Source organism: Hyperolius riggenbachi, chromosome 8 (genome assembly GCF_040937935.1).
Source record: "Hyperolius riggenbachi isolate aHypRig1 chromosome 8, aHypRig1.pri, whole genome shotgun sequence".
NCBI lineage: Eukaryota > Metazoa > Chordata > Amphibia > Anura > Hyperoliidae > Hyperolius > Hyperolius riggenbachi.
This window is the reverse complement of record NC_090653.1, coordinates 32,134,850-32,152,648: the sequence shown is the minus strand read 5'-3', so window position 1 is coordinate 32,152,648 and position 17,799 is coordinate 32,134,850. Positions and strand designations below refer to the sequence as shown.

Genomic DNA, 17,799 nt, shown 5'->3' with positions numbered 1-17,799 from the left:
TAACGCTGCGCCACCAGACAACGTACTGCATGCAGTACTTTCTAAGCGGCAGAGCCGCGTTAGACCGGTTGCACATGCTCAGTACGGGTGGTTTTTTTTTTAATTTTGGGGGCAGAGAGGAGGCGGGGAGAGGCCGCTACGTAGCCAGGCACATGGCTACTTAATATTCACTGCACTTGCAGTGTTTTCTTCTTGGAGCGGCCGCTGATTGGCTGGCGGGACCACGTGATGCGGAGAGCTCCGCTCACCTGGTCTCCGCAGTGCCTCCGACAGAGCAGGCGCACCAAGAGCTGCTTGTAACGCGGCTCTTGGTAGCGTCCTGCTCCAACACGACCAGGCGTTGCGTTAGGGGCACGTTATGCGATCTTAACGTCCCCTTTAACGCAACGTCCTGGTGTGAAACCAGCTTAAATGCAAGATGTGATGTGCAGTTTTATATGTTATAGATCCCCCCACTGCAGTACATGCAATATGTGATGTGCAGTTTTATATATATTCTAGATCCCCCCCACTGCAGTAAATGCAACTTGTGATATGCAGTTTTGCGTATTCTAGATCCTCCCACTACAGTACATGCAAGATGTGATTTGCAGTTTTACATATTCTAGATCCTCCCACTGCAGTGAATACAAGATGTGAAATGCAGTTTTACGTATTCTAGATCCTCCCACTGCAGTAAATGCAAGATGTGATGTGCAGTTTTACATATTCTAGATCCACCCACTGCAGGAAATGCAAGATGTGATATGCAGTTTTACGTATTCTAGATCCTCCCACTACAGTACATGCAAGATGTGATTTGCAGTTTTATGTATTCTAGATCCTCCCACTGCAGTAAATGCAGGATGTGATGTGCAGTTTCATGTTTTCTGGATCCTCCCATTGCAGTCAGTGCTAGATGTGATGAGCAGTTTTATTTGTCCTAGATCCTGCCATGCAGTAAATGCGAGATGTGATGTGCAGTTTTATATATTCTAGATCATCCCACTGCAGTAAAGGAAAAAATGTGATGTGCAGTTTTAAATATTTTAGATCTTTTCACTGCAGTAAATGCAAGATGTGATGTGCAGTTTTACATATTCTAGATCCTTCCACTGCAGTAAATGCAAGATGTGATGTGCAGTTTTATTTGTCCTAGATCCTGCCATGCAGTAAATGCGAGATGTGATGTGCAGTTTTATATATTCTAGATCCTCTCACTGCAGTAAATGCAAGATGTGATGTGCAGTTTTATTTGTCCTAGATCCTGCCATGCAGTAAATGCGAGATGTGATGTGCAGTTTTATATATTCTAGATCATCCCACTGCAGTAAAGGAAAAAATGTGATGTGCAGTTTTAAATATTTTAGATCTTTTCACTGCAGTAAATGCAAGATGTGATGTGCAGTTTTACATATTCTAGAGCCTCCCACTGCAGTAAATGCAAGATGTGATGTACAGTTTTATATTTTCTGGATCCTCCCACTGCAGTAAATGTGAGATGTAATGTGCAATTTTATGTATTACCCCTCCACTGCAGTAAATGCAAGATGTGATGTGCAGTTTTATATATTCTAGATCCCCCCACTGCAGTACATGCAATATGTGATGTGCAGTTTTATATATTCTAGATCCTCCCACTGCAGTGAATACAATATGTGATGTCCAGTTTTACGTATTCTAGATCCTCCCACTGCAGGAAATGCAAGATGTGATGTGCAGTTTTACATATTCTAGATCCATCCGCTGCAGTACATGCAACTTGTGATATGCAGTTTTACATACAGTGGTGTGAAAAACTATTTGCCCCCTTCCTGATTTCTTATTCTTTTGCATGTTTGTCACACTTAAATGTTTCTGCTCATCAAAAACTGTTAACTATTAGTCAAAGATAACATAATTGAACACAAAATGCAGTTTTAAATGATAGTTTTTATTGTTTAGTGAGAAAAATAACTCAAAAACCTACATGGCCCTGTGTGAAAAAGAAATTGCCCCCTGAACCTAATAACTGGTTGGGCCACCCTTAGCAGCAATAACTGCAATCAAGCGTTTGTGATAACTTGCAACAAGTCTTTTACAGCACTCTGGAGGAATTTTGGCTCACTCATCTTTGCAGAATTGTTGTAATTCAGCTTTATTTGAGGGTTTTCTAGCATGAACCGCCTTTTTAAGGTCATGGCACAACATCTCAATAGGATTCAGGTCAGGACTTTGACTAGGCCACTCCAAAGTCTTTATTTTGTTTTTCTTCAGCCATTCAGAGGTGGATTTGCTGGTGTGTTTTGGGTCATTGTCCTGCTGCAGCACCCAAGATCGCTTCAGCTTGAATTGACGAACAGATGGCCGGACATTCTCCTTTCAGGATTTTTTGGTAGACAGTAGAATTCATGGTTCCAACTATCACAGCAAGCCTTCCAGGTCCTGAAGCAGCAAAACAACCCCAGACCATCACACTACCACCACCATATTTTACTGTTGGCATGATGGTCTTTTGCTGAAATGCTGTGTTACTTCTACGCCATATGTAACGGGACACGCACCTTCCAAAAAGTTCAACTTTTGTCTCGTCGGTCCACAAGGTATTCTCCCAAAAGTCTTGGCAATCATTGAGATGTTTTTTTAGCAAAATTGAGATGAGCCTTAATGTTCTTTTTGCTTAAAAGTGGTTTGCGCCTGGGATATCTGCCATGCAGCCCGTTTTTGCCCAGTCTCTTTCTTATGGTGGAGTCGTGAACACTGACCTTAATTGATGCAAGTGAGGCCTGCAGTTCTTTAGATGTTGTCCTGGGGTCTTTTGTGGCCTCTTGGATGAGTTTTCTCTGCTCTCTTGGGGTAATTTTGGTCGGCCGGCCACTCCTGGAAAGGTTCATCACTGTTCCATGTTTTTGCCATTTGTGGATAATGGCTCTCACTTTGGTTCGCTGGAGTCCCAAACCTTTAGAAATGGCTTTATAACCTTTACCAGACTGATAGATCTCAATTACAGTACTTTTGTTCTCATTTGTTGCTGAATTTCTATGGATCTTGGCATGATGTCTAGCTTTTGAGGTGCTTTTGGTCTACTTCTCTGTGTCAGATAGCTCCTATTTAAGTGATTTCTTGATTGAAACAGGTGTGGCAGTAATCAGGCCTGGGGGTGACTACAGAAGTTATTTTTTAACAAGGGGGGGCAATCACTTTTTCACACAGGGCCATGTAGATTTGGATTTTTTTTTCTCACTAAATAATAAAAACCATCATTTAAAATTGCATTTTGTGTTCAATTATGTTATCTTTGACTAATAGTTAACGTTTTTTGATGAGCAGAAACATTTAAGTGTGTCAAACATGCAAAAGAATAAGAAATCAGGAAGGGGGCAAATAGTTTTTCACACCACTGTATTCTAGATCCTCCCACTGCAGTACATGCAACTTGTGATATGCAGTTTTACATATTCTAGTTCCTCCCACTGCAGTGAATACAAGATGTGATGTGCAGTTTTACATATTCCAGATCCACCCACTGCCAGGAAATGCAAGATGTGATTTGCAGTTTTATATATTCTAGATCCTCCCACTGCAGTAAATGCAGGATGTGATGTGCAGTTTCATGTTTTCTGGATCCTCCCATTGCAGTCAGTGCTAGATGTGATGAGCAGCTTTATTTGTCCTAGATCCTGCCATGCAGTAAATGCGAGATGTGATGTGCAGTTTTATAAATTCTATATCATCCCACTGCAGTAAAGGAAAAAATGTGATGTGCAGTTTTAAATATTTTAGATCTTTTCACTGCAGTAAATGGAAGATGTGATGTGCAGTTTTACATATTCTAGAGCCTCCCACTGCAGTATATGCAAGATGTGATGTGCAGTTTTACATATTCTAGAGCCTCCCACTGCAGTATATGCAAGATGTGATGTGCAGTTTCATATTTTCTGGATCCTCCCACTGCAGTAAATGTGAGATGTAATGTGCAATTTTATGTATTATCCCTCCACTGCAGTAAATGCAGTAAATATATTCTAGATCATCCCACTGCAGTAAAGGAAAAAATGTGATGTGCAGTTTTAAATATTTTAGATCTTTTCACTGCAGTAAATGCAAGATGTGATGTGCAGTTTTACATATTCTAGAGCCTCCCACTGCAGTGAATACAAGATGTGATGTGCAGTTTTACATATTCTAGAGCCTCCCACTGCAGTATATGCAATATGTGATGTGCAGTTTTATATATTCTAGATCCTCCCACTGCAGTAAATGCAAGATGTGATGTGCAGTTTTTTTATATTCTAGATCCTCCACTACAGTAAATACAAGATGTGATGTGCAGTTTTATTCATTGTACAGCCAGCTATTGCAGTGTACAGATATTGTGACATGCAGTTATGCGTATAGTAGATGTGCCCATTGAAGGTAATGCAGAATGTGACGTGTAGTTTTATACATTGCAGATCCAATATTGATGTTAGAAAAACTGCGATATGCAGTTATATGCACAGTAGATCCACTCATTGCAGCAAATTCAAGATACAGTATGATGTGCAATTCTTTGTATATGGGCCCGTTTCCACTATCGCGGTTTCCGCCACGATTCCGCAGAGTTTCCCCGCACATGATTCGCACGGGGAAACTCTGCCATAGGGGATAGCGGCGCCGCGGCCGAATCGCTTGCGGGAGCGATTCGGCCGGAACCCCCCGCAGAATTCGCGGCGGAGGTTGCGAATCCCATGAATCCCATTCGCCTGCGATCCCGCCCACCCGCTCAGTGCCGGCGTGCGTCTGCGAGACACACGCCGCACTAGTGGAAACGAGCCCTGAGAGATCTGTTGGTTGATGCAGTAAAAGCAAGATGTCATTTGTTGTTAAGACTGGCTTGCAAATCATGTATGACCTTCTCAGGGATTTTATATGTCTTAAATTCATATACTTAGGAAACTGTGACCTGCGCATACTTACAACATATATTTTGGTGGCTGCTACTTTGACTTCCTTCTTAAAAAGTGTTGGTTGCCTGGTTCTCATGCTGATCTTTTGACATCAGAAATGTCTCAGTCACAGGCCTGGTGTATAGGGGTACTCTGGGCGACTGCCTTGGGCCCCAGCTTGTTAGGTCGACCCCCAAGTCATGGAAAGTGAAAGGCAGGGATGGGCTTCCGCTACTTGGATTCTAAATCTTATTAAATGAAGGTGTGACCATGGGAAACGGGGTGTTCACTTATCCAGAAGTCCGTGTGATCCGGCCAGAAAGAGGAAGTGCGGTAGTGAATCATGGAACGCGTCACATACGTCACATGTGAGGTGAATGATAGGCATAGGATTCCACGGACTTTTGGGTAAGTTAACCCCCCCGACTCCCGTGGTCACACCTGCATTTATTAAGCCTCTGGGGCCCGGTTGCCTAGCCCCCCTTAAGGACCAGGTCATTTTACATGCGGGGGGGGGGGGGCGAGCCAGGCAGCCGGATTCCCAGAATAGTTAGCTGGGCATGGTTTTCCCGGTTTGGCCAGGTGTCCACCGTATTGTCAGCATCCTTTACTCACTTCCCAGGCTCCAGTGTTGAGCAGCTCTAGCCCACTCCGCTCTGGACGACATCCTTGCTCGCACTGCCGTTAAGATCCGGGTCGCAGCATGATGAAGTCATCAATCCGGGACCCGACACTTAAAGAGAACCCGAGGTGTGTTTAAAGAATGTTATCTGCATACAGAGGCTGGATCTGCCTATACAGCCCAGCCTCTGTTGCTATCCCAAACCCCACTAAGGCCCCCCTGCACTCTGCAATCCCTCATAAATCACAGCCGTGCTGTGAGGCTTTGTTTACATCTGTAGTGTCAGTCTCAGCTGTTCCCCCGCCTCCTGCATAGCTCCGGTCCCTGCCCCCGTCCCTTCCCTCCAATCAGCAGGGAGGGAAGGGATGCAGGCGGGGACCGGAGTTCTGCAGGAGGTGGGGAGAGCAGCAGACTGACACTATAGAGATAAACACAGCCAGCTCTGACAAGCTGTTTGTCAGCAGCGTGGCTGTGATTTATGAGGGATTGCAGAGTGCAGGGGGACCTTAGGGGGGTTTGGGATAGCAACAGAGGCTGGGCTGTATAGGCAGATCCAGCCTCTGTATGCAGATAATATTCTTCAAACCCACCTCGGGTTCTCTTTAAGGCGGAGCGAGCAGGGATGCCGGGCAGAGCGGACGCATGCGACAATCGCTGGGGGAACGTCAGGAAGGTGAGTCCCCGTCCTCTTCTTCTACTCAGACTGCCGCTGCTTTCACTGATCACTACGATCTGCCGGCGATCATAGTGATCACGTGATCAGGAGCCAATCGCGTTGGCTGCTGATCACTGAGGGGAGATGTCAGCTGTCATGACAGCTTAATCTCCCCTTTCGGCTGCGCACGATTGCGTCGGGAGTGGAAGCAGCAGGCGGCGTAAATCCTACGCCGCATCAGAGGTAGTGCGGCGTAGAATAGATTTACTACACGTAAATCAAATCGAAAGATTGCATTTGGTGAAAAAATGTAACCGTTAATAGGCACCTTTAAACTGATTGGTTGAAGCTAAAATTGTTTGTCTGTTTTGCTCATTGAGGCTGGGAACACACTAGGCAGAAACGCTAGCGTTGCGTAAAACTCAGTGAAAATGCACATAATTGAAATTAATGGACCGCATGAAAAAACGCATATGTTTGTGTTCTGCAATATACATTTTTAAAAACGCTGGTCTTGCTGCATATTTTTCCAGAACGCATGTAAAACGCATATAATGAAGTTGCGTTAGTGTGTAACGTGAGGCATTATTAGAAAGTGCTGCATGCTGTGCGTTTAGCAATGAATCTGCTGCGTAATTTGTGTTGCACATGCTCAGTAATGTAATTATGTAACGCATGCGCCGTTTCCGTTACATCACTGTGCAACAAAAACGGCGCAACAAGAGACGCATAAAGTAAGACGCCATAACACTTAACACAGTGTTAAAGAACGCATAATAACGTCCAAGTTAAAGTCTATATGCGTTGCGTTAGGGCTGCGTTATGCGGCCTTAAAGAGGAACTCCAGTGAAAATAATGTAATAAAAAAAGTGCTTCGTTTTTTACAATAATTATGTATAAATGATTTAGGGCTAGTTCACACTTGCTTTAAAAACGTATCCTTAGCTACGTTTTTTGTCCAGGACAAAAAACTGAGCCACGGATGCCAATGTTAAAAATAGGAACAGTACACACTCAAGTTAAAAACGTATCCGCGTGCGATCCGCGGAATACGTTTTTAAACCCGGAACGCAGAGTCTGGAGTTGCGGAATTTTTCACGGACCCGTATACACGTACGGGTAGTGAAAATCAATGGGGAAACGGGCCTCCCTCTTCACTGACATTTTGGGACACTGGAAACGGATCAGTTTCCAGTGTCCCTTGGTGAAGGATGGGGCCGCCATGCTGGAGGGGGTAGCAGCCAGGACGGGGGGCTGCGGGCAAAGCGGCGGCCAGGGGGGACCCCCCCCCCCTTGCTCACCTGGGTGCCCCCGTCCCTGCTCCCCCTCGCCCATAATGTAATAAATTGTACCTAAGGAGGTTCGGCGAGCCGGGCACTTCCGCCCACACCGCTCGAGTCACTTCCTGCGATGCCGCCCTCTGTATTTCAGTGGGCGGCATCGCAGGAAGTGACTCGAGCGGTGTGGGCGGAAGTGCCCGGCTCGCCGAACTTCCTTAGGTACAATTTATTACATTATGTGTGAGCTGGAGGGGGAGCGGGGACGGGGGGCACCGAGGTGAGCAAGGGGGGGGGGTCCCCCCTGGCCGCCGCTTTGCCCGCAGCCCCCCGTCCTGGCTGCTACCCCCTCCAGCATGGCGGCCCCATCCTTCACCAAGGGACACTGGAAACTGATCCGTTTCCAGTGTCCCAAAATGTCAGTGAAGAGGGAGGCCCGTTTCCCCATTGATTTTCACTACCCGTACGTGTATACGGGTCCGTGAAAAATTCCGCAAGTCCAGACTCTGCGTTCCGGGTTTAAAAACCCCCCTGGCCGCCGCTTTGCCCGCAGCCCCCTATTGTGGCTACTACCCCCTCTAGCAAAAAAAAACAAAAAACACGCAAACGGATCCAGAACGTGTGCTGCAAAAAAAGCAGCACGGATCCGTTTGCGTTCCGGTTTTTGACAATCGGAGCCTGGACCGCGGATGCGTCCCGCACCCGGAGCTAGTGTGGCCCTAGCCTTAGTCAGTGTTTTCCCATTGTAAAATCTTTCCTCTCCACGATTTACATTCTGACATTTATTACATGGTGACATTTTTACTGTTGGCAGCTATTTCCCACAATGCAACAAGGTTTACAGACAGGAAACTGCCAGGAGTACCACGGTCCTCAGTTTCTTTGTGGGAGGGGTTTCACCACAATATCAGCCATACAGCGCCCCCTGATGGTCTGTTTGAGAAAAGGAATAGATTTCTCATGTAAAAGGGGGTATCAACTACTGATTGGGATAAAGTTCAATTCTTGGTCGGAGTTTCTCTTTAACGCTGCATTGAAACGCAACGTCCTACTGTGAAAGAGGCCTAACTGACATAATAGTGTGCAAGTGATTAGGGAGGATGGCTGGTATCTGACTATTTTGGCAGTTAAACTGCTGTTCAGAAAATGCTGTTGAAAACAAAGAAAACCCTGAGAACCCCCCATGAGGAGATTGAGGGCCCGTCTCCACTAGAGCGAATCTGCCTGCACTTCCTGCATGCTGATTCGCATAGACAATACAAGTGGATGGGACTGTTTCCACTTGTCAGGATTTCTGAGCATTTTTCTGTGCGGGAGAAATCTGCACGGAAGAGCCATCAGAATTCGCACCCCGCACACCGCTATGCGAATCGCCGCTAATGTATTTGGGAAATCGCATGCGGTTTTGGCGTGCGTATTTTACCGCGATTTCGCATAGAAAGTAATGGTAAATCACACAGGCAGTGACATGGTTAAAATCGCATCAATACTAACCTATGCGAAATCGCGGTAAAATACTAGTGCGGAATCGCACCCGCATGCGATTTCGTCAGCGGGGAATCAGCGGGGATTCCGCACCGCACAAGTGGAAACGGGCCCTGACTGTCAGATTTTACCTGCCTACTTTTTTTGCGATAGTGGTCCTTCAAAGAGGAACTCCAGTGAAAATAGTGTAATGAAAGAAGTGCTTCATTTTTACAATAATTATGTATAAATGATTTAGTCAGTGTTTGCCCATTGTAAAATCTTTCCTCTCCCTGATTTACATTCTGACATTTATCACATGGTGACACTTTTTCTGCTGGCAGGTGACGTCAGTGGAAGTAGCTGCTGCTTGCTTTTTTGGCAGTTGGAAACAGCTGCAAACAGCTGTTATTTCCCACAATGCAATGATGTTCACAGACAGGAAACTCCCAGGACCATGGTCATGACATCACACTGTGGGAGGGATTTCATCACAATATCAGCCATACAGAGCCCCCTGGTGACCCGTTTGTGAAAAGGAAAAGATTTATCATGGGAAAAGGGGTATCAGCTACTGATTGGGATGAAGTTCAATTCTTGGTCACGGTTTCTCTTTAAATATAGGAGGATCACATTAAATATGGGGGGGAGTGAGGGGCTCAGTATGTTTTCTCAGTATGGAGCCCAGATATTTCTGATGGCAGCCCCCTCATATCAACTTATATTTATATTAGTTGTGTCTCAAACCACATATCCAGTTTGTATTTTTATGTCCTGATTGTACAGAGTTCTGAACCTCTTGTGTAACCATACTCACCAATATTTGTTTTGCACTATGCACAGCGCTACAGAAGATGTTGGCGCTATATAAATAAATAAACAATAATAATCTGTGGGAAGAAACGATCGTTGGCTTAAAATTGCACTGTTAATGGGGACCTGATTGCTATGTTCGGTGGAGCAGAGCGATCTGCAGTGAACAGAGCGCACACATGGCATCGCACACCTCTGTATTTATGTCTGCCCCAGACTCTCCCTCGGGGAACGGATCGTAGAATTATGCGGTGCACCTGATATTGAGATTCAGTATGGCTCTGCATGATGTCATTGTGTCTCAGTGACGGATACATCGATGTTTGTGCCGTCTCCTTCTATGCCCCCCCCGCTTTGCCCCAGGACCATTATTTACATCTTTTTCTTTGCGCTCTGCCCTGGCTGCCAGCCGCTGGCAGATTACTTATCGACCTTGTAGTTCCAGGAATGATTGGAAAGCGGCAGGCGGGCGTCTGTGTAACCGAGATCATTGCCTGGCGCTCCTCGCCACATTAGGAGAAGTTGTGTGTATGTTGGTTGGTTGGCACGGAGTTGGCAGCGCCGGGGCTGCCCAGGAGACTGGCATATGCCAAGTCTGGGCTCAGGCGTTTGCCAGAGCCAGGCTGCAGGTGGACTTGCGCTGAGCGAGAGATGGATTGCCAGCTCTTTGGCTCAGCCAGGCACAACTAATGGATGCGGAGCTGAGGATGCTCATATTTTTTTTTCTCTCTCTCTCTCCCCCATTCACAGCGGTGCTTCTCCATCCACCCTCCTCTTCCCTTCCTCCTCTGGACCGCTCTACCTCCAGCGTCTCTCCTCCTCCTCTATCTGATGCAGCATCTCATTCTGAGCATCCTTTTCCCTCCTCCTCCTCTTCCTCCTCCGCTCTCTCTCTCTCTCTCTCGCTCCATCTCCCGGTCCCCTCCTCCTCCTCCCCCCTCCTCCTCTTTACATTTCCAGCTGCAAATTCTGACGGCCTGGGTTTTTTTTTTTAGGCAATTTTTCCTCTTCTCCTCCCCTCTCCCCCCTTTTTCTCTCCCCCGTCTTTATCCTTTCCCCCCCTTTCCATTTTGGTTCCTTTTTTTTTCTTCTTCTTCCTTTCTGTCTTTTTAATTGAGCACCCCCTGTTTAATTTGCTCTCCACCTCTGCTTGTATTTGTAAATAGAATTATTCCGGCTACTTCTGCTCATCTCCCTCTTCCTTCCATCGCTCCACAGATTTATCCATGCATTTATCTAATAGATCTCCTGCCTGTTAACCTTTAATACCACCCTTTCTCTATCTGCCTGTCTCTTCCCATCCATCCATCTCTCGGCTACCTCCATCCCCACATCCCCTGCAGTGAACCCTCCTCTCCCAATGTGATCAGGTTCTTTAGCTTCCTCCCGGTTCCTCTGTCTGCCTGTGGACTTTCCATGCTCTGATTTCCGTCGTAGTCGTGGAACGATGTTCTATGCTCCCTTCAGAGGTAATTCTCATCCCATCTCCTCCTTCTCTACTCCTCCGTCTTGATTTCCAGCAGACCTCTTGGATGTGGGTCTCTCAAACTCCTCTGCCCCTTTCCTTGCTCAACTTCTCATCCCGATTTGTGATTCCCTCCTTACTTTTTCATTGTTGTGAGTCTTTTCTGTTCCTAACTTTGCCTTTGTAACCTGCTTGGATGTTTGGCTCGGGTGTTTGTGGTCTGTGTAACTTGGTGGTGTGTGTTGGTGTCGCTTTGGTCCTACGACAGAATTGTGAACCCTCAGATCTACTTGTGGTATCGATCCGAAGGCTTCTTTGGAGATGAGAAGGGGTTTTAGTACACACTGTTTTTTTGTAAATTCCATTTCACGTCTGTTGATCAGATTTCGACTTTGGTTTTGCCATAGCGTAGAGCTTGGCCAGCAACCATCGTCAAGCAATTAAACCGAGATCTAAAGCCCGTGTACACTGGCCCAAACGGAAATTCTTATTGAATGCTCTTTCCTGAGCCTCTAGAGTTCCCAGCATGCCTTGCCGGGGGGGCTATTGCAAAGACTTGTGGTTTCTCAGATGCTTTATAATGATCAAGTGGTGGATTTCTGAATGATTTGAATCTCGTTAGTTAGCTAGCCTGCTGTCCAAAAAGGACGTCCACGTTTTTGATCCTGTTGGTTGCGTTCTTATTTTTAGAGCTTCTAATTTAGACCTTCGGACTCCTTAAAGTGAAATTTTTGCCTTAGCATGAGAAAGGAGCAGTCTTTTCAGTTCAGTTTCACGTGTTGTTGAGGTAAATGGCTGGTAGGATTTCAGATCGCTCAGAGTGCTCCTCGCTGATGGCAACAGGCTGCCTGGAGACTGAGAGCGGCACAGCTGCCTGCCAGTCACTCAGTTTGTGCAGGTGTAGAAAATAAGCAACAGTGGTTACTGGATTGTGCTGCTAGTCACTCATGCAGGAAGAGGAGAGTACCTGGGCTGTTTGCTTAAAAATAAATAAATAACACAACACAATCTACAGATGGCTGACTATAAATGTGCAATTTAATAGTGTTACTCTGAATTAGTGTAGGAATGTAATTTTTAATCGCATTCAAGGACACCTGAACTGAGAGGGATATGAAGGCTGCCATATTTCCTTTTAAATAATACCAGTTGCCTGGCTGTCCCGCTGAGCTCTTTAGCTGCAGTAGTATTTGGATCACACGCCTGAAACAAGCATGTGGCAAATCTTGTCAGACTTCAGTCAGAAACGCCTGATCTGCTGCATGCTTGTTCAGGGGCTATGGCTAGAAGTAAAGAGGAACTCCAGTGAACATTTTACTGTTGGCAGGTGATGTAGCTGCTGCATGGTTTTTGGCAGTTGGAAACAGCTGTAAACAGCTGTAAACAGCTATTTCCCACAATGCAACAAGGTTCACAGACAGGAAACTGCCAAGAGTATGTACTTTTCTTGTTTCTTGTGGGAGGGGTTTCAACACAATATCAGTCATACAGCGCCCCCTGATGCTCTGTTTGTGAAAAGGAATAGATTTCTCATGTAAGAGGGGGTAACAGCTACTGATTGGGATAAAGTTCAATTCTTGGTCAGAGTTTCGCTTTGAGGTGTCAGGGGCCCAACTGACACTTTATCTGACCCTTCTCCCACCTTAGATTACCAAAAGGACTATAAGGAGGAGCTAACGCTACTACCTTGCCGTGGGCCTCATTTCATTTTAATCCATCTCTGGCGGAGGATCAGCAGGACAGCCAGGCAATGTGCATGTTTTAAAAGGAAATAAATATAGCAGCCCCTCTCTCACTTCAGGTGTCCTTTGCAAAATGTGCAACACCGATACATGTTTACTGCAGATTTTTAAAGAGACTCTGTAACATAAAAAAAACCCTCTGGAGGATACTTACCTCGGGAGGCGGAGCCTCAGGGTCCCAAATAGGCTTCCCCCTCCCCTGTAGCTGCAGGGAATCCAGCGCTGGCTACCCCTATAAGCTTAGCTTTATGTACCTCTCTGGGATCCAGTGCAGGCGCAGTAGCGGTTCTTCATTCGGGTTAAGGAGGAACTAGCCGAACCCAATCGTATCCACTCTACTGCACAGATGCAAAAGGACTCGCGCCTGCGCAGTAGAGCAGATTGATCGAGTTTGGCTATTTCCGCCTTAACCCGAATGAAGAGCTGCTAATGTGCCTGCGCAGGATTGCGGTAGGTAAATATTTACCTCGCTGCGATTCGGGGGGTCCCGGCAAAGCAATGGAGGAGGATGGGGGAAGCCTGGTTAGGATCCAGAGACTTCCCCCTCCCAAGGTGAGTACCCCCAGGAGGCCCTTTTTTTTCCTTACATATTTTCTTTAATGAAAGACTAATTTAATTTTAAGTCAAGCCCAGTTGTTAGTCCTTAAAGGACCTCTGTCGCGAAAATCTTAAAATGTTAAATACATGTCAACATTTACAAATAAGAAGTATGTTTCTTCCAGAGTAAAATGAGACATAAATTACTTTTCTGTAAGTGTTGCGGTCACTTACAGTAAGAAGTAGAAATCTGACATTACCAACAGATTTTGGACCCACCCATCTTCTCATGGGGGGGGGGGGTTCTTAGGATTTTCTTTATTTTTAAAAGCACTTAGTGAATGGCAGTTGCTTCGTCCAACTGCCAAAAAAAGTGGTCAGCATCTTTGTATAACTCTTTTTCAGGGAGTGTCTTTATAAAGAATAAAGGCTAAGCTGAGAATCCCCCATGGAGAGATGGACTAGCCCAGAATCTGCCGGTAATGTCAGATTTCTAATACTTACTGTATGGCCTCTTTCACAGTGCGACATTAATGTCACACATTAACCTTCCTGGCGGTAACCCCGAACAAGCCGCGCAAGAGGTTTTCTCAGGCCCTGCTGGGACGATTGGCACAATTTTTTTTTGCTGCACGCAGCTAGCACACCGATCGCTGCCGCCCCGCGCTGATTCGCCGCTATCCGCCACGCCGCCCCCCCCTAGACTCCTTGCGCAGCCTGGCCTATCAGCGCCAGGCAGCGCTGAGGGGTGGATCAGGACTCCCGATGACGTCGGTGACGTCATCCCGCCCCGTCGCCATGGATTTCCTGACCGCCGACGGCCGTGCACCCTTTGGCGCCCACACCTGCCAACTCCCCACACCCAGGTACAGCCTTCCAGCACTTTCGATTTTTACATGCTATGCTACTACTTTGTATGCCAGTTCACTGCAAGATATTTATGCACACCGCTGCTTGCTGCATTGTTTCCATTTATGAAATAAACACTATAGTGCCAGACTTTTCATGTTCCCTCCAGCTGTTTTTGCATAGACTTTGCCTTTTTAGTCTTGAGCACATAGTGAACCTGGGTGTTTGTCCATTTTTGCCCGCTACACACAGCATAACCCGAGTGCCTGCCAGCTCTCCCATCAACCTAACTAACAGCAACATAGGAGAAAAGTCACTTATGGCTCATTTTACTCTGGAAGAAATTAACTTCTTATTTGTATGTGTTTTAAATTTTAAGATTTTCGTGACAGTTCCTCTTTAACACAACTGCTGTTTTTTTTTAATAAGTTCTTTCAATTACTCCTTACATTTACAGTGGTTGTACAATTATCATTTTATTCTCACATTTGTTGATTTCATTCCCTTGTTTTATAATTAAAAAGTAAAACATTTTTACAATTTGAAATACGTAAGCGATATATTTTTGGGAGCTCCGCCTCCACCTTGTGATATTTTGTGATGAGTGTTGCTTTACTTTTGCAATAAAGAAGTCAAAGCCCCTGGACTTGGTGACCGATAATTAGATTGATTTAATCTCTCATTGTTATCACGCTGCAACAAAATGAGGCCTTGTTTGAACCTGCAATGCTTACCAGTTAGACCAGGAGGTGGCGCTGTAAACTGAGGCTATATTTTGTTTTGGGATTACTGGTGATTTCCTTGATTTTTTTTCTCCATAGACTTCTCAGTGAGGCACTGGGAACACTGCCTTGCATGGCTCAACTGTTATGTAGTAACACACTAGGCAGAAATGCTAGCGTTGCGTAAAACGTTAGCGTTCAGGCGTATAATGTTAGTCAATAGGCCACATGTGTTTGCGTTCTGCAATAAAAACGCTTAAAAACGCTGGTGTTGTTGCATATTTTTCCAAAATGCATCTAAAACGCACATAAGGAAAGTCAATGGTGACTCAGAGATAACATTGTGTTTTAGTGCATTTTTTCAATGCATTTTTGTATGCGTTTTTTAAAAAAAAGTTTGATCTATTTCTGCTTCCTGTTGACTTCCTTGCGATTTCCATAAAACGCATAAAAAAAAGCATGCAAAATGCATATGCGATTTATATATGCAAACAGCAAACATTAAAACGCATTTGCGGAACACAACGCAAACGTATAGAAAACGCACAAATGCTAATGCAGCAAAGCACTACCTTTCCCACACTGCCTAGTGTGTTTCTACCCTTAAAGGGGAACTGAAGAGAGAGGTATATGGAGGCTGCCATGTTTATTTCCTTTTAAGCAATACCAGTTGCCTGGCAGCCCTGCTGGTCCTCTGCCTCTAATACTATTAGCCATAGCCCCTGAACAAGCATGCAGCAGATCAGGCGTTTCAGACTTTAACGTCAGATCTGACAAGACTAGCTACATGCTTGTTTCTGGTGTGATTCAGATACTACTGCAGAGAAATAGACCAGCAGGGCTGCCAGGCAACTGGTATTGATTACAAGGAAAAAAATATGGCAGCCTCCGTATACCTCTTACTTCAGTTCCCCTTTAATGAGATGGGAGCAATTGCTCCCAATTGATGCTTATGCATACCAGAATTCCCACGGCTGTGAGAATCCCTCCACTCTGTGGGGTAAAAGTACCATTACAGTAAACCAAGGTAGCTGTACGGGTGTGAAGGCAGCAATCGCTCTTACTTCCTGCTTGGTGCAGACTTATGAATCAATGTGAAAGAGAGTTAAGGTGCGTACACACATGCGACTATAGTCGTTTGTAACGATCGTTCCCCGATCTTTACCAACGACGATCGTTACAAAAAACGAACCACCGACTATTAAGGTAAACGACGAACGAGCCAAATCGCTACAAAAGAAAGTTCTGTCTCGGCGGATTTTAACCAACGACGATCGTTTGCAAAAGTAGTACATCGTTGGAAACGGTCGTTCGTACTAGGCTTGTCATGCGCATTTCACTATTTCTCTGTGAAACCTCTCATTTTTATGCGCAGGCGCAATAGTTGCTTTACGTGATGTAACGTTCGTTCTAACGATCAGATCGTTACACACCTTTTAAAACTATCTTTACTTAGGTCGTTCTTTCATCAATTAAAAGTTCGTTTGTCGTTCTCAACGAACGATCGTTGTCGTATGTGTGTACGTAGCATTAGCATGAAACTGTATACTGTTGCCATGATTTTCAGCAAAACACCAAACCATATACTTTTTCATACACAATAGAAGGTGGCGCTGTCTCAACTTTATCTATATGAGTGACATCCACATTAAAAGTCAATGAGTATAAAGTCCGCATCTGCAGAGGGGTCACGATATTGCAACTTCTTATCTTCCTATAGGTCTGTCAGCGCTTTGGGACACTTCGGGCCGTCCGCCACTACACCGAACTGCTGTATGTCACCACCGAATGCCAGATTCCCTTTGGGCGGGTTTCCACTTGTAAATGATGCAAATGTGGCTAAGTAGCCGCATCGCATCACTTCCGCCGCCGGCCGCATCACTTCCGTATCTCCCAATGTGGAAGTCCATGGGGGAGATGGGACGCGGCTGCGGGCAGTTGCGGCCGTGCGATAATCTGCAGCATGCTGCAGATTTTCGGATCGCACCGCTCCGCACAACATGCACCCAGTGGAAACTTCCATTGCTGTGCATGTGTTTCAGGACACCTGCGGTGTGATGCGGCTATATAGCCGCATCACACCGCTCCTAGTGGAAACGGGCCCTTTATCTTCCCCTCCACATCAAATACTGACCTCCACACAGATGTTACCTCAAAGCAAACGCCTCACATAGTGTAAAACCAGCGATATTTATTTAAATATAAAAACGCTAGCAAAAGCGCTGGCGTTTTGCGTTTAGCAAGTGTGAATGGGGCCTAACCCCATCCCCTGCACTAGTTACATAGCCCGGTGTAGTATCAAAATGCCCTAGACTAGCTGCTTCTCCTTAGACTGCATTTCCACTTGTGCGGTGCGAATCGCCGCGGTAAAAATTCGGAGAAAAGGGTGGGGGGCGGGGGGAGAATCACCCGTGTGCTGTGCTGTGCGGCCCTGCAGCTTGGCCTTAAAGCTGCAGTGGCCAATTTTGAAGAAAAATAGCCTGGTCTTTAGGGGGTTTACCACTGTGGTCCTCAAGAGGTTAATGTGGACCTGACCTCTTTCACAGGACAGAGGGAAAACAGAGAAATGCGCCCTGTATGTATTTAGAGAGTTTAGCCTGTCTACTTCCCCCTCATCTGTGACTAATCACCACTGTAACTTGATCTATCTGTTGTGTCAGCTGGCTTCCTTGGCAGAACAGCTAATTTGTAAACACAGGATGTTAACCCTATGTCTGCTTCCATTAAAAGCAGGAAGTAGGCACACTGCAGATGTATTGCAGGATTT

At 45.7% G+C, this 17,799-nt stretch overlaps 1 protein-coding gene across 9 annotated transcripts in view; it reads left to right on the top strand.

Moving 5' to 3' along the window:
• The window catches only part of SYNGAP1 (synaptic Ras GTPase activating protein 1), a 401,820-nt gene that overhangs the window by 7,098 nt on the left and 376,923 nt on the right, over window positions 1-17,799 (top strand). The window contains exon 2 of one of the 9 annotated variants that reach the window (XM_068250157.1): window positions 4,255-4,374. The exons of 7 other annotated variants lie outside the window; for them this stretch is intronic. In XM_068250157.1, the coding sequence (XP_068106258.1) occupies window positions 4,347-4,374 (28 nt within the window). In that variant the 5' untranslated portion in view covers window positions 4,255-4,346. Of the gene's footprint in view, window positions 1-4,254; window positions 4,375-10,804; window positions 11,187-17,799 lie in introns of those variants that run through there. One more of the 9 variants, XM_068250159.1, reaches the window with a different exon arrangement.